This window comes from Danio rerio, chromosome 14 (genome assembly GCF_052040795.2).
Source record: "Danio rerio strain M-AB ecotype USA chromosome 14, GRCz13ab, whole genome shotgun sequence".
Classification (NCBI taxonomy): Eukaryota; Metazoa; Chordata; class Actinopteri; order Cypriniformes; family Danionidae; genus Danio; species Danio rerio.
The window spans coordinates 45,040,328-45,057,326 of NC_141034.1; the positions used below are offsets into that span (position 1 = coordinate 45,040,328).

At 33.8% G+C, this 16,999-nt stretch overlaps 1 protein-coding gene across 13 annotated transcripts in view; it reads right to left on the reverse strand.

Annotated features, from left to right (window-relative positions):
- Positions 1-16,999, reverse strand: part of elf1 (E74-like ETS transcription factor 1) — a 104,670-nt gene that overhangs the window by 9,388 nt on the left and 78,283 nt on the right. For 8 of the 13 annotated variants that reach the window (XR_015506609.1, XR_015506608.1, XM_087280096.1 and 5 more), the window contains 3 exon segments: positions 3,883-4,051; positions 1,278-1,385; positions 674-832 (listed from right to left, as the gene is read on the reverse strand). Coding sequence is in view for 11 of the 13 variants with exons in the window: in XM_087280096.1 (XP_087136222.1) it covers positions 674-832; positions 1,278-1,385; positions 3,883-4,051 (436 nt within the window). In the remaining 2 variants the exon portion in view is untranslated. 13 annotated transcript variants of the gene reach the window in all.

Below are 16,999 nucleotides of genomic sequence, written 5' to 3' on the forward strand. Positions count from 1 at the left end.
TTTGAGAGTATATGGGTGTTTCCCAGTCCTAGGTTGCAGCTGGAAGGGCGGAATAGTTGGCGGTTCATTCCTCTGTGGTGACCCCTGATAAATAAAGGACTAAGCCGAAAGAAAATGAATGAATATATAAATTTAAATATTTTAATTAAAAAATGCATTTGTATACTTTTGTTTTATGTATGTATGTGTGTGTGTGTGTCGTACTATATCATATAATATATACATATAATACACACACATACATATATTATGTCAAAACAAACTTTTATTTTGAATCTGGTTAATCATGAATAATCTTTGCCCAGCACTACTAAATATGTGAACAATGATATATTATAATATTAATTATTAATATAATATAATAATGTATTACCCAGTTCCTCAAGTTTTTCAACACATATTTGGGTTAAATCAATATTTTTTGTTTTGTTGAACTCGAAAACTGCTGGTAACCAGATAGTTCAAGTCCTTTACTTATGCAGACAGGAAAAACTATGGAACTCAATGGCAAAGGTCAATAGTTAGGTACCAACATTCAAACATTTTTGGTGTGTTCAAAAGAAGAAACCAACTCACACAAGTTTGGAACAAGTGCAAGGTGAGTAAATAATATTAGGATTTCTAGCAAAAATACATGAGGCACACACTGCCTTCTACTGGTGGATTATGGTACCTTTGGTTTTCCTGGCAGGCTTGGAAAAGTTTTTCTGAGGGACTTCATCCAAAGAGGACGTCTCATCATCGTGGGCAACATCCATGCCATTTGAGAGATGCTCTGGACGGAGGGAGATGTAGCTCAGGTCTGTTTCCAGGATATTCCCATATGTGTGAACTATAAAAGGCCAAAGACCGAGAATAAGAGTTTTTACTTGAACATTGACAGACAGAGCAGTGTGCATGTTAAAGAGACAGTTCACCCAAACATTTGAATCAATGCTATCATTAACTCACCTCTGACTTGTGTATTAGTTTGTTATTTTAAACAGAAGAGAAGATATTTTGAAGAATATTGGAAACCTGTAACCACTGTCTTCCATAGTATTTGTTATTCCTACTATAAAAGTCAATGGTTATAAGTTTCCAACATTATTCAAAATAACTTATTTTGTGTTCAACAGAACCAAAACACTTGAACTGGATTCAAGGGTGAGTAAATGATAGCAGAATTGTCCCTTTAACTAACTTCAGTGTACTGTGTTTTTTGAAGAAGTCTCCCCACAAGTATTTGTAAAAGAACAGCAGTGCAGTATGTAAACAGAAAGTGATTCATCACATACTCATGCGCTTCTCATCCAGGATGTTATTGGGAGATTCCATGTTCAGCAGGGCTTCAGCCGCCTCGATAGTCTCCATGTTGTCTTCTCCCCCTGAGACTGGGGTCTCTACTGTGTACAAAACACACTGTTAACACTTGACAAACATTAAGGTTGTGTTTCATTCATTACCATGCACTCCATGAAATACATTTTGGGGATATTTCTGGGATATTTATTGAACAAATGGATGAAGTAGTTCTATATATGAACATAAATAAATAAATTGTGTCTGTTTATTGTGACTGAAGGGGCAAATGAAAGTATGAACACTGTAAAAATGCCAGGTTTAAATGTAAGTGGATTGAACATAAAACAATTAAGCTCTAAAGAATTGTGTGGTTTCAGCTCATTTTAAAAATTAGTTTGAACAAGCAGCAAACTGAGTGAGTGTTTGAGACACTAATACTGCAAAAGGTCACAAATGAGATGTGTATTTGTTTTAAACAGAGATGTTTATACTTTTATATACATTGATGGCAAATGTCAGCTTTGTTTCAAATACCATTTGTGAAAATACACTTTCAAAATATGGATTAAATAATAGCATAACAGACATGACTACAGTTGAAGTCAGAATTATTAGCCCGCTTGAATTATTAGCCCCATGTTTATTTTTCCCCAATTTCTGTGTAACGGAGAAAACATTTTCTCCTAAACATAATAAACATTAATAACTTATTTCTAATAACTGATTTAATTTGTCCTTAAAATGGTGTTTAAAAATTTAAAAACTACTTTTATTCAAATAAAAAAAATAAGAAGAAGAAAAAATTTGATCAGACATGCTATGAAAATTTCCTTGTCCTGTTAAACATAATTTAGGAAATATTTCAAAAAGAAGAAAAAATTCAAAGGGGGGCTAATAATTCTGACTTCAACTGTATGTTATTTATAAAATATATGCAACAACTACCCATACCCCATAACAAGTACCCATACTAAATTTTAGATTTCATATTTAAATGTCTTTGCTACAAAACCTTGAAGAGTGACAGAACAAATACTTACAATGACAGTTATCAGTATTTTAGGGCTGTACTTTGATACTCTATTAATATGTTATCAAATGATTCTAGTTTTAAATAAGTCTGACAAGATTTTTTTTTATTTGATTAATAAAAACTACTGTTAAACTTAATGGCATTTAGTGTGTGTTTTAGTTTAAAAAAAAACAGCGTAATTAAAGGTGCAGTAAGTAAGTTTGACACCCAGTGGTTGAACTAGGTATTGCCCGCCTGGTTTAAAACACAAAAGTGCAGGTTGCCAGATTGATGGCACCAACAGGAGTGTACCTGACTGTCGAGCCTAAAGGCTGGTTTAAGGCTGATTTAAACCAAGTTCTAACTAAAGCACACAATAGAAGGAATATTTTCCATATTAAAAGGACTTTTTGTTCTAACCAGCACATGAAATTGATATTTTAGAAACGGCTTCTATTTCTTGCAGCTGAACAACAGGACAGACTGACAATGATTACCTCAGGTACACCTCATGTGCTTTATTCAGGGTTAAATGCTGATAATGTGAGTTTGAATTCCATTTTACTTGAAATTTATTGCCATACTACTGAAAGCAGCAGCAGAGAGTTCACCTCAGATCTTGACAATAAAATAAACTGCTTGAAATTGAACTTTAGAACTGTAACTTAGTTCAAGCCAACACATATCAGTGATTCAGAGTGTACATTTAATGATCTTAAAGAGGTTTAATATATTTAATTCGATTATAAATCTTACTACTTTGTTGGAGTGCAGTAAGTGCACTATTCCGTGTTTCTGAATGGCTTTATTTAAATTTCTGTCGTTCTGTCGTGTGTTTTCATCTGGTGCAAACAGCCAGATTGATCATCACTGCAAATCTCGCCACGTACTGTGTTGTTAGGGCACAGGGTAACAATGAAACCTGCTCATCTAATGTTTACATTCATAATATTTATATAATTTGCTAAATAATAACCTCATGTGGAACTCTGAATCTGCTTCTCATTTTGGAGTCTGCTACTGTCCACCAGAGGTCGCATTTCGGTCACGGGCGCATGCTTTGAGAGCCTTAATGACTGAATGAGTCAAATATGCTGTTTTCCACAAAGGCAATCCGAGGTGCTGAAATATAATTGGCTAAAGTGGCAGTGATCGGGTTAAATGACCAAAACAAAGACAGACATACCGGCACATTCAGCATTGTTTTTCAGATAAACAAGAATGCTCACTTAGCATTTTTCTTAAATATCTGCAAACATATTATAGTATTTTTATGCTTTAGAAGAGTCAAAAACTTACATACAGCACCTTTTATAAATAATAGTTGATGCTTCTTGAATAGCCTCTTAGAATTGATAAATGGAGTGCTGTAAAATCAGCTTTAAATCCTTGCAATAAATGATATTTTAAGTAGCCATAATGCTTCACAATTTTGCAGTTTAAAATAACCTTTTGCATGCATAAAAGCCTTCTCTCAAACACATCAAAAACCTCGTTATTTTGAACAGCAGGTGATTCAAGTTTGCTTCAGGTGTATAGACCACCCCCTCCCCAGAATGACCACCTATAATTGTGATTGAACTCACCAGACAGCCCCACGTCTCCCATCATGTTCTCTTCCACCACGTCCTGAATGGCGTCCACCATGATGCCATTAGTCACCTCGTCTGCCTCCAGCCCAGAGTACACCTGCATGAGGTCGGCGGCGGGCACCTGCTCCACAATCACCGCTGGAAACACCGAAGGGTCGTCCAGCTGCAGGACAACAAACACACACATAAATGCACCATTGATCTAAAAGAACCAACCGTCATGTGGAGCTTTCAGCAGTAAAGTGCACCATAATTGCTTTGAAACACATAAATTTGCCCTCCTTTCTAGCGGATGAAAGCTTCCAATCCACAATCGTCCAGGTTACTCTTTACTCACAGAGGTGGCAGCTAATGGGCCATTCATAATAGCTTTAACCTGAGCCGCTTCACTCGCTCACTCGCCTGGACTCTTACTAGCAGTCAGCATAACAATTAGGCCAGAGACGAGCCTGTGTGGTGGTGTCATGTGAGGCAATGACGTAAAACTCATCGCAGTTCCAGTAAGGTACTCATGACCCCTGTTTGTGTCAAGCTTCGTGCCAAAAAACAGCATATCAGGCTTCCTTATTTCCAGCAGCATTCCTGAGCGAGGGTGGAGAGATCACATGGGGGAAAAGAGGAAATAGTTGGTACTGGATTTTAAAGCCACAAGAGATCATTCCTGACAGTGCACACAGCTCAAACATGCCAGAATATTTGCACACTCCACTTTTTTATTTTTATTTTTGGAAAATTGACATTTTTCAGCTCTCTTGAGTTAAACAGTTGAGTTTTATCAATTCTGAATCCATGTAAATGATCTCATTTGTCTGACGGAAGCACTTTTAGCACTTTTAGCAAAAATCATTGAATTAGATTAGACCATTAGCTTGACCAAGCTTGACTCTTCTGTACACTCAAAAAAAAAAAAAAAAAAGATTGTTACAGCTTGTTCAAATTAGTCATACAGGGTTACTACTTTTTCATGGACACCAAACGCAAGGACTTTTTAAATCTGATTAAATAAAAATTAAAACATTTAAATCGCTTCAAATCTTTATATAGCGATAGTTTATAATCTTTAGATTAAAATGTCATAGTGACGACATTTTAATGTATCATTTTCAAGAAATGTTGACTGTTTTAAACCAGGGGTTCCCAAACTTTTCAGCCTGCGACCCCCAAAATAACAATGCCAGTGACTCGCGACCCCCAATATCCTCTGAGGTGGTTATAAATACAGAAACCTTGCATGCAATGACGTAGACGCACCAATTAAATTTGTGTCAGTGCTTTAAATGTGCCAGAAAGTATAACCTGATGTTATAAAATCAAAATGCATCTGACGCTATTGCTGCCTTTAATATAATGTAATTACCCCAGGGGTCGCAATCCAATAGAACTAGTAACTATAAGCTACTATAGTAACTATATAGTATATAGTAACTATAAACGACTATTTTTATTTTCAGTATAGTTAAAATTTGTTAATTCTAATGGTTTAATAAAAATTGCCCCGCGACCCCTCGGGGGGTCCCGACCCCCACTTTGAGAAGTAGGTAGTGCTGTCGCCACAAAGCAAGAAGGTCACTGGTTCGAGCCTTGGCTAGGTCAGTTGGCGTTTCTGTGTGGAGTTTGCATGTTCTCCCTGCGTTCATGTGGGTTTCCTCCGGGTGCTCCGGTTTCCCAGGTGAATTGGGTTGGCTAAATTGTCCGTAGTGTATGTGCGTGAATGACTGTGTGTGGATGTTTCCCAGAGATGGGTTGTGGCTGGAAGGGCATCCGCTGCGTAAAAACTGTGGATAAGTTGGCGGTTCATTCCGCTGTGGCGAGACCGGATTAATAAAGGGACTAAGCCGACAAGAAAATTAATGAATGAATTAGTTGAATTCAATACTGGTAATATTCAAATTATGGTTTCTGAAGTTTTGATAATATGCATTATTTGTCATGGTCCATGTATAAGATTTAAATGTAAGTATTTTAAATTAAAATGTTTTAAATTATTCCTGCGGGTGATCAGGTTTCCCCCACAAGCCAAAAAACATGTGGTACAGGTGAATTGGATAAGCTAAATTGTCCACAGTATATGCTTGTGTATGGATGTTTCCAAGTGATCGCATGCAGCTGGAAGGGCATCCGCTGCGTAAAACATGTGCTGGATAAGTTGGCAGTTCATTCCACTGTGGCGACCTTTGATTATTAAAAAGACTACGCCAAAAAGAAAATGAAAGAAAGAATGAATGAATGAATGAATGAATGAATGAATGAATGAATGTTTTAAATTAAGTTTCCCAGAGTTGGGTTGCAGCTGGAAGGGCATCCACTGCGTAAAACATATGCTGGATAAGGTGGCAGTTCATTCCACTGTGGCGACCCCTGATTAATAAACAGACTAAGCAGAAAAGAAAATGAATGAATGTTTTAAATTAAAGTAATTGAAATTAATTTGTACAGTTTATGAAAGCAGCACAGCACAACTGCTGAAAAAACACCATAAACTTTAAATTCAAGAACTTTCAAGAAGCGTGGGAACCCTGGTTATATTAACTTAATGGATTTGTGGTGGGACAACATTAATGAATTGTGTGCAACACTAAAAATGGTGGATTCCACACAATCGATTTGTGTTGGGACAACATAAAGGAATTAAGCTAACTTTCACTTTTTAACAAAGCTAAGTGGATTTATCATAAAGAATCAATTCCCAAAGAAATCTTAAGAATTGTGTTCTTTTAGCTCATTTTAAATAAGTAGTTTGAACAGGCAACAAAAATATTTTTGAGTGAACCCTGCATTTTTTACCGTGTAGTTACATTGTGTTTTACTAAAAAGTGAGTATACACATTGTATGTTCTTGTTCAAACTACTCTGCTTGTAAAAAAATAGCTGAAACAACCCAATTCTGTAGTTTTCTCTTTTTTTGTGTGTTTTTTTTTTGTACGTAAACCTAATTGTTTATGTACAATTTGTTAAAGTAATTATGTTAACTTCATTGATTTGTCTTGGGACAACATGAAGAAATTGTGTGGAACCCAGCTTTTTTTGAAGTGCACTAAGAAGAAAGGAAATTAAAAGTTGTTATTTTCTAGGTCGATATGGCTAGAACTATACTTATATTCGTAATAATAAAGGAACTTTGCAGCTGTAGCATGGCTACAGCAGGAGCAATGATATTATATAGTGCTGTTATCTAGTTACCTAGTTATGGTATGCAAAGTAAAAAAAATAAAAAATCATTTTCCAATGGTAACTAATATGAGTCAATCTTTAAATGATAAATATAGTAACTCTTTTTTTTAATTAGTTTTTTGAGCAAGATGCTAATTGTCTAATCCGATTCAATGATTTATGATTAGCTAAGCTAAAAGTGCTTCCACTTGACTAGGAGATCAACTTAATGGATTCAAAACTCGAATATTTAACTCTTGGGGATTCATAAAATGAGATTACCAAAAAAACGTTGTGTTCATTTATTCAAAAACGTTGTGGTGTAGATGATTCAGGGTTGCTAGTAAGAACAATCTGAAGGGTTTTTTGATGGCTTGTTCTAGAGGTACTTCATTTCCAAGGAAATCTGGCATTGACAATTTCATCATTGATGCCAGTGACCAACTCAATATCACACATCATCCAGATAGCAGCTCTCATTATGCCTCTATACGATAATGCAAAACATATCTGAATAAGAATGAACATTGACTGTAGTAGTATTAAGTACTCTACTAGTATCTATAAATAAATATATAAAAGAACAAATAATAATTAATTAAAACTATACTAGTAGCGTATCTTTTTTAAATTGTACTAGAACTTATTTTAAGCCTAGGCTACTAGTATGGTTTCAATTAATTATTATTTGTTCTTTTTTTTAATACTAGTACTTACGACTTATTTAGACACTAGTTTTTATATATTACAAACTGGTACTTATTTAGTAGATTCTAGTAATTATTCATTAGTTACTAGTACCAATTTAATATAATAGGTACAATGATCTAAGTACTGAAATCTATTTAATAGGTATGAGCTTTCTAAAAAAAACTGCATCTATGACATATGAATTATAAAAAGTACTACATATAAAGTAATGGTATATTTTTAAAAGATACTTTTAACAAAAATAAGCACTAGCAAACCACCAAATAAGTACTAGTATTTAATGAAACAGACATTAGTATCTAAAAAACACTAGTTATATGAAAACAGTCAGATATAGTATGTTATTTAGAGATTAAACATTAAAACAGTTTATCACAAATAGGGAACAACTCAAGAAAAACCACTGCCTGATCAAATCTGGTGAGCTTTGTTCTTACACCATTTAGAAGAAAGCTCAATTTGAAGACTACATTATTTATCACTTATTTTCTTCAAGGTTTTATTTAAAAAGTTTTATTAATAATGTGACTACATACTGAGTAACCACTAGATGGCGGCACAATGCCGTTTGTTAGATTTCCAGTTGTGCAACAACCGTGTGAAGAAACAAGAAAAGCCTCCAGCGACATAAATCATTTTGGTAGCTTTCAGTAATAAACAAAAAAGTCACACTGACTCAAAACACCAATACTTAACTATAGCTAATCACACTAAAACGCTGATCATCACTAAAGGAACGCTTGACATGTTATCACTTTGGAAACAGGATTGTGAAACACATAAGCCATCTTACATCTTCCTTTGGCAGGATTCTTTGTTTTTGTTCCATCATCCTTGGACTATTTACTGTTGTTATGGCTTTCCCCCAGAGACTCGATGGGTTTGGCTTTTTAAATCTCAGTACAAGGCCAGACTAATTCATTCGGCACTGTGCAATACAAACTCCGGACTACTATAAACAGATTCAATCATTCTGAGGCTTTATATTATGAATTAGCTACTGGATATACACAGCTATTTAAACAATTGGGCTTTGTATATTACTCAAGCTTGTTCCTTTGATCCAAAATACAGTAATAGACTAATATTGAGATATATTACAATACACAAATATTGCATGGATTATTCTCAAGTGGTTTTAGCATCATTTAAGCATAATTTTTAGCATCATTGGCATCACATTTTAGCACCACTAGCATCATTTTATGCATTATTTTAGCATATAACTTTTCAGCATCATTAGCATAATCTTTAGCAATTTTTTTTTTCAAAACAGTTGTAGTACCTATATGTTTGTAGAAAATGTAATGCAGCATTATTTATTAAAATGCATGTTTTTGTTGCTTTTTAATGTCTTAAAAGCCATTTGTGATACCTTTAATCCATCTTTACTCAATAAAAATGATAATTTATTCTTACAGGCCCCAAACCTTTGAATAATGGCATAAACCACCAATCAACATTTCAGTGTGCATCATTCATCAAGTGTGCTAAGAGTAAAGTTTTAACTAGGTTAAACAGAAACTGGTGAATCCCACATGCCCTGACTGCTGAGTAAGCAGGAGAGATAGTCTTGTTCTGTGCATTTGTTCAGTCTCACCCTCTCGTTCTGCCGTACTGCTAAACTACAGACATCAAATATCAGAATTATGCAAAAATCATTGGTGAGCGGTTTACATAGCCTCTCTCATACAGCATGACATGTAAATTCTAAAGCAGAACATGCAAGTCTTCACACATTTAAAGGGATAGATCACCAAAAGCTGAAAATTCTGTCATCATTTGCTTGTTCCAAACTTGTTTGACTTTTTTTCTTTAGGTGAAAACAAAAGAAGATATTTTGAAAAAATGTTGGAAATCAGTAAGCATTAAATTCCATGGTGTTTGTTTTTACTACAATGGATGTCTCAAAATGCCTTCTTTTGAGTTCAACAGTAAAAAAGGACACTCAAAAAGGTTTGAAATGACTTGAGGGAGAGTAAATAGTGATTACATAATTTTTTGGGGGGGGTGAAATAACCGTTTAAAACTCCACTGCACTTTCCATTTTGATCACTTTTCGACACAACCTAAAAACAACCAAATATCAACATCTAATGATGTTACAGCTTGACATTGTGTAGACGTAACCACTATGACGTCTATGAGATGTTGGACTTTGGCTGCCATGCCTGACGAATAAATGTCAGTATTTGACATCAATATGATGTTGGCTTAAGATGTTGACTCAATGTTGGATTTTACTCACTTACCAGTGCAACCTAAAATCAACCAAATATTAACGTCATTTAACATCATTACATCAAAATGACATACATTAAATTTTGGAGACCTGACATCACCTACATCGTACCTAAATCTAACCTAATATTAACGTCTTGTGACATTGTGTTTGCTGGGATTTATAACATATTGCAATGGATTCAAAATGCACTGAAATGATGCATGTCAGTATATGCATGTTATATGCAGGTAAAGCATCTACTTTGATATTAAAGTAATACTATTTGAGAATTATTTATAATACCATAATATGGGTCTAATAGCATTACATATGTTTATGTAAAATGAAATTTAATTATTCTGACCATTTAAAAATATTAAAAAATAAGTGTTATTATGTTAATATGTTAAAATATTCTAGTGTCCTGAAATACTTTATAGAAAAACATGGTACGCAGTTTGAAGAAAGACAAGTATGAAGATTAAGATTTTCATGAAAACAATTTGTATTTTGTGTCTGCATTGTGATACTTAAATAGTTTTATCCCATCAATAAACGATATCTTGAAGAATATGTGATCAAACGACATTATGTTAAAATATTCAAGTGGCCCAGAGAACTGTATAGTTAAACATAATAAGCAGTCTGTAGGAGGGCAAGTACGAAGATCAATAATTCTCAATAATTAGTATTTCGAGTCTGATTTGTGATACTTAAATAGTTTTAAACCAATAATAAATGATTAGTCCTAAAAATAAGACTTTTTTGGTATATAAACTGGATTTTCTTTGGTATTTTCACATCAGATATTCTAATATTGTGATTTGCGTTTTTTTTTCTGTCCATTTGGAAAACAGTAAATCTGCATTTTATCAGCATTTAATATTTGATAAAAGCATTTACCTGAAATATAAATCAATATAAATATAACAGATGAAATATTTGGTATATAAAATAAAATTTCACTGAATGCCTCTATAGACCATTTCAATGTGCTCATGTCATTGGCCCATGAACATGTCCAGCTTGTTATCAAACTATTTCATAAGTATAATAAGAGGCAATTCAATCATAATTTAATGTTAAAACAGCTCTCATAACATTATTTATCAATATGTGGCTCTTTTTGGATTCTTGGAAGCTTTGAAAATTAAAAATGTAAAACAGGAAGTACGTTGGGACCATTATTTTTGTTTACATCCCTTAAGATGCTCATGTGAATCAAAATGTACATTGTATATTCCTGTATTTCACTATTTTTGATGCTTGAAAACTTTATGATCTTTAACCTGCAGATTAGCTTAAAGTTTCACAACAGACTGCCATAAACCTGTTACATCCTTTTTTTCTCAATAATCAACCACATTTCTAAAAGGGAAACATCAGATAAAGATCAGTTGTTTGCATATTTGAGTTCCGTGTTCCTATAATGTGTGCATAAACCCGATAGCATGCGCATGTTCCACAGTTAAACGCTCTTCTGCTTTACCAGACGCCAGTTCTGATGTAAAACCCACTGACGCAATACAAGACCCTCACCTGCAATGTCGGACACCAGATTCTCGAACGCCGTGCATTAACTAGGTGTGAAGTGACTGGTTTTCAGCAATAAGTAATAAGTCTGTTGACCGCTAAAGTGGTGCAATGTCATACATGATGTGGAGAGATGAGCAAAGACAAGTTATGTAAGCCTGACTCTGCTGTAGAGCTGGTGTTTTCACATGCTGTGGATGAACTTAGGCAGAGATGATTCTGTGCTGACATATGGTACACTGTAAAAAATATGGCTGTGATTTCAAAGGTATTGTTAACTGCTATAGTAAAAAAAACTGGAACCTGGTTAACACCATTTATTTCTTAAATTATTAGCCCTCCTAAATATTTTTTCTCCAATTTCTGTTTCACGGAGAAAAAATTTGTTCAACACATTTCTAAACATAATAGCTTTAATAACTAATTTCTAATAACTGATTTGTTTTATCCTTGCCTTGATGACAGTAAATAATATTACACTAGATATTTTTCATGATACTATTATTGAGCTAATTTAAAGGCTTAACTAGGTCTATTAGGTTGATAGGCAAGTAAGTGTAATTACGTTTGATTTGTAGACAATTGAAAAAAATATTGCTTGGCGGCTGATAAAATTGACATTAAAATGTTTTTTTAAAAATTAAAAACTGCTATCATTCTAACCAAAATAAAGCAAATAAGGCTTTTTCCAGAAGAAAAAATATTATAGGAAATACTATATAATTTTTCTTGCTCTATTAAACATAGTTTGGGAAATATTTAAAGAACAAAAAAATTACAGGAGAGATAATAATTCTGATTTGTTAAATGAATAACCTTAAATTAACTTTCCCAGAATTCCCCGCACGTCACTTCGCTTGTTTTGCTTTTTGTTGACATTACTATGGCCCTTTTTAGTTGATAAATAATGTTTATTTTATTACTTCATTTTATATAATTGTTACCATGGTGGTGTTTAGTATAGTGAGAATGACATTGAGCACCATTGAGTTCAGTGTGCAAATAGGAAGGGATCCATATGCGGGATGTCACGCTCACGTTTTCCAGGCACCGCGAGTTGAAAAAAATCTAGACATTTCAGAGTGCCTTGAGTGAATGTGACAGGAACCAACCAGGCAACTTCACACTTTGTATGGAATTACACATTAATAAAGATAGACTAATTACCTTAGATAAACGATTTAACAAAATACAGATACAGATCATCTCTCAGTGATGATCATTACATCACATATCCACCTCACATTCAACCTGACTTCAGTACACTTGAAAAATAAATGAATGAATGAATGAATGAATGAATGAATAAATGAATGAATGAATGAATGAATAAATGAATGAATGAAGCAATCAAACAAGCAACCCCATGGCATTTCTATGAAGTTAATATTGTGATGCCGGTCTTTAAAACACTTTTTTAGTGTAAAATTTATAATGTTTAAAACTTTAGAGCTTTTATAAATGTTCATTGAATCGTTTCACATAATGTTTTTTTTACACAAATGAACTGTATTGGTCTTGTGGCCCCTTGGAAAAATTAATCGCCCACCCGTTCTATATATTAGTGTGCTTTCTGCTTGTGGCAAAAGTTGTTTGATATGACTGATATAATTGTTCATTATATGACTTTCTCATCACTATATGCCTACAGTTGTAGTTTTGTCTGTGTAGTAAAGGATGTGATGTGTAGATGTTAGTATCTCAAAATACTGATGTATTAACACTAATAAATTAAAGAAATGTGGTATGTAGTAAAATTAAGACATTTATTTTGTGGTTTGTACCCTATTTTTAATGGTAAAGCTAATGGTACCACAGCTGTCATTTTTTTTCCTTCAATTTTACAGATTTCTTTTTACAATGTACGTGATTTAAAAAAATGCTTTTTATTTTTAAGAAAACATATTTCATTACTTACAAAAAAAACTTACAAAACTATGAGTTTATGATCTAATCTCAATTATAGTCTCCAGAGTTACATTTATTTGATCAAAAATACAGTACTGTGGATAAATCAATACAGCAAGAATCGATCTGTGCTGGGCTGCTAGCATACGTGTACTTGGTGACATGCTCTAATACAAAAAAAAAGCAATTGGTTACTGTATGACTAGTTTAGGTCTGTTAAGACTCACTAAAGTTGCATTAATGTAATCAAATAAAATTGAATATACCGTAAATGCATTAGTAATATTACAAATTTTTAAAAAGATCAAATTAAAATTGATACCTAAAAACTTTTCTAACAAAGAAAAGTTTGGTAGAATTGTTTTAGTGGTCTTACCAAAGATACATTATCTAATCAAAAAAATGGCAAAAAAATATTAATGTTGGAAAACAATTGAAGTAATTTTAAATAATTGCTTTGATTGCAAGAGATTTTTAACTTGCTAATACTTCGAACCCAAAAACACCAACAGCTACAGAATCATATTATCCTTCTAATATACTGAATTGATTTTTCTTATTATAGTCAATTTGGAAAACAGCTTCTCCATCATGTATTATATGCTAAGAGCATTTATTTGAAATCATTTATATCTATTTTGGTCCCACTTTATATTAAGTGGCCTTAACTAATATGTACTTACACTGGAAATAATCATTTGTTACAATGTACTTATTGTACCTTTAAACCTACCCCTACCACCAAACGTGTCCCTAACCTTACTATATCCCACTTCACCATAAGAGTTCTGCAATCCACTATGAACACAGTAAGTACTTTGTATTTATATTTTGATGTAAGAACATGCCCTCAAAAAAAAAAAAAAAAAAGATTTTTACAGCTTGTTCAAACTTCTAACTTGAAATGAGCTGAATCCACGCAATTCTAGAGTTTTTTTTTGTGTGACAAACTACCGGTAATCATTTTATGTTCAATCCACTTAAATTGTAAAAACAACCGTTTTGTGTCATGACAACATGAAGGATTTCTGTGAACCCAACATTTTTTACAGTGTAGACTGCTCCCGTGCTTTATTCAGAGATTTATTCCCGAAACGCAAGAAATCTGGTCGGCTCCCGCGGTACAGCTGCGGGAATGCAGACCTCTAGTTCGTCTTTACCACGTCACCCTTCTTGTACGGTCGAAACTGGAAATACTGCCAAACTGCAGGTCACTAGGTGTGCGACTAGCCTTACCTCACCTCTCTCTCTCTCTCTCTCTCTCTCTCTCTCCACACTGTCCCGTGATGACAAACACGCATGCGCATTTGTAGCCATTTAATAATTAATATTTATTATTTAATACTTGTCTCCTATTTAAGTGCATTGTTTTTTATGCCGATATAACTGTATTGAAATTGATACCATTGCTATTTTTAGATCCCGCGGTATACCATAATATCGTATTACCGCCCAAGCGTAATATAGAGCCCAATTTGTTTTTAACATGATAAATATCTTTACTCTCTTTTGAGATATGTAATATGCCCTTGCTGCATCACTTAATTCAAATATATATATTTCATGAAAAATATCTTTCAAAAAAGTCCCAAACAGGTGTGTAAATTTGCATGTAAAAAATTCTCTACTAATGTTGGAGCAGGTGCACAAAGTGTGTCTGTGTTCATTTATAAACTGTCATGCAGAGATGAGATGTCTGATTAATTATAGTAAACAAGCTCTCCTTTGTTACACACTAAATGACTCTATTGGTTTAGTCAACACTGAAAAGTCCAGCTTAAGCTGATAGGTTTTCTATGTTTGAAATCTCCCAATTCACTGTTACCCTCTGAAATCATTTTAAAACCGAGATAATCACACGTTTTGATTTAAAAACCCCATGATGAGCAGGTTTAGCATTCTGTATTTGATGTAATTACTAGCAGAATTATGGAAATATTACAAACACTGATCTCAAGTCATCACTGATCTCCTCTTTATTACACTGATACTTATAGTCGGAGCATAAATATGCAATAGGTGCATTTATACAACCCAACATATAAATAAACTCATGCTAAATTTCCAGATTGAAATTGCAAGAGAGTCCTGACGATGCACAAAACCCTTGTTTACATAAGAAGTTCTCTTGTTTTGACATCAACAGGCCTGCACATGAGACAAGCGCACACTGAATGAGCTGTCAGAATGTTGGTAAGTGTGTTTACATACATATTAAAACTGAGGTAATGTGTAAATAATCTAGTTTTACCTGTTTTTTCTTACTTTGCTTTAACCTTTAGCAGGTTATAACCCATGATGTTGTCTAGTTAATAAGATAAAGTGAGTAGGATGACTGTGTAGATCTGAATCTAATACACAACTGCTGTTGCGTGCAGAAGCTGAACTCCGACACGGCGGCTTAATATCATTTCACTCCCATTACAAGACGACTTGACTTACGGGCTAATTATTGACTCTGCAAAGTCCAGCATGGCTAATCATTATGATCCAGAGAAGCAGAAAGATACATTTCACTGCACTTGTGCATGGAAAAGCCAACAGACACTGAGAAGCGGTGAGGCTGGTCTCCATGAAAGCATTTCTATTGTTAGTAGTGGGCGGCAGAAGACATCTGAGACTGTGGGGTGACTGGTGGAGTGTATTTCTGATGGTTTAGTGATAGAGTGGGGGGATTTAGGGAGTGACTGAGAAACAATAATAGATTTCTGGGAGGAACGCCACTCTTCTTCTAAATCGCAACAAGTTGGGCAGGTTGGGCCTGAATTTGGTTTTCAGTTCTCTTTCAGTTTGCGAGTGAAGAGGCATGGGATAGGATAGAAGACCTGTCACACTTGATTCATGCACACGACTGCACAAACACACACTTAAGATTGAGATCAACACTCAGAAGTCATCTGAACTCAGACAGAACAAACTAAAATACATGAGCGCGACAGCATGGCATACACACATGCAGTGGAGTGAAAAATAGTTAAGCCACAATTCAAAATGTTGATTTATACAAAGAAATATGGAACCAGGTTTTATTTATTACTGAAGGAAGAATTTGCAAAAGCATGCGTCAATTAAAAACACAAAAAAGTAGGTCATTTTGTTAAGTTCAAAAAAGGGTCAGTAAAACAGCAATACTTTGATTCAGAAAGGACACACTAAATTGAATAAAAGTGCCAGTAAAGATATTTATAATGCTACAAAACATTACTATTTCAAATAAATATTTTTTTTTATTCATTAAAGATTAAAAATGATTAAAGTGCACCACATTTTTTCATTTAAAAATGTAACCGATGATATCAAGATGTTAAGAAGTGTTTCTTGAGTACCATCTTGGAATGATTACTTGAGGATGATTCTTAAGACAGATGCTGAAACGTTCATAGTACAGCTAATATATAGTGAATACATGTTAAATAATAATAACCTTTTGATTTACTTACATATATTTCATTAAATAAATGCAACCATGGTGAGCCTTAAAGACTTTAAACCAGCTAAATATGACCATCTCTATTTAATTCAAAATGAAAATACTTTTCGGTTGTCAAACTTTTAAAAATGTGTTTACGTGAAAACTGTCTTTAT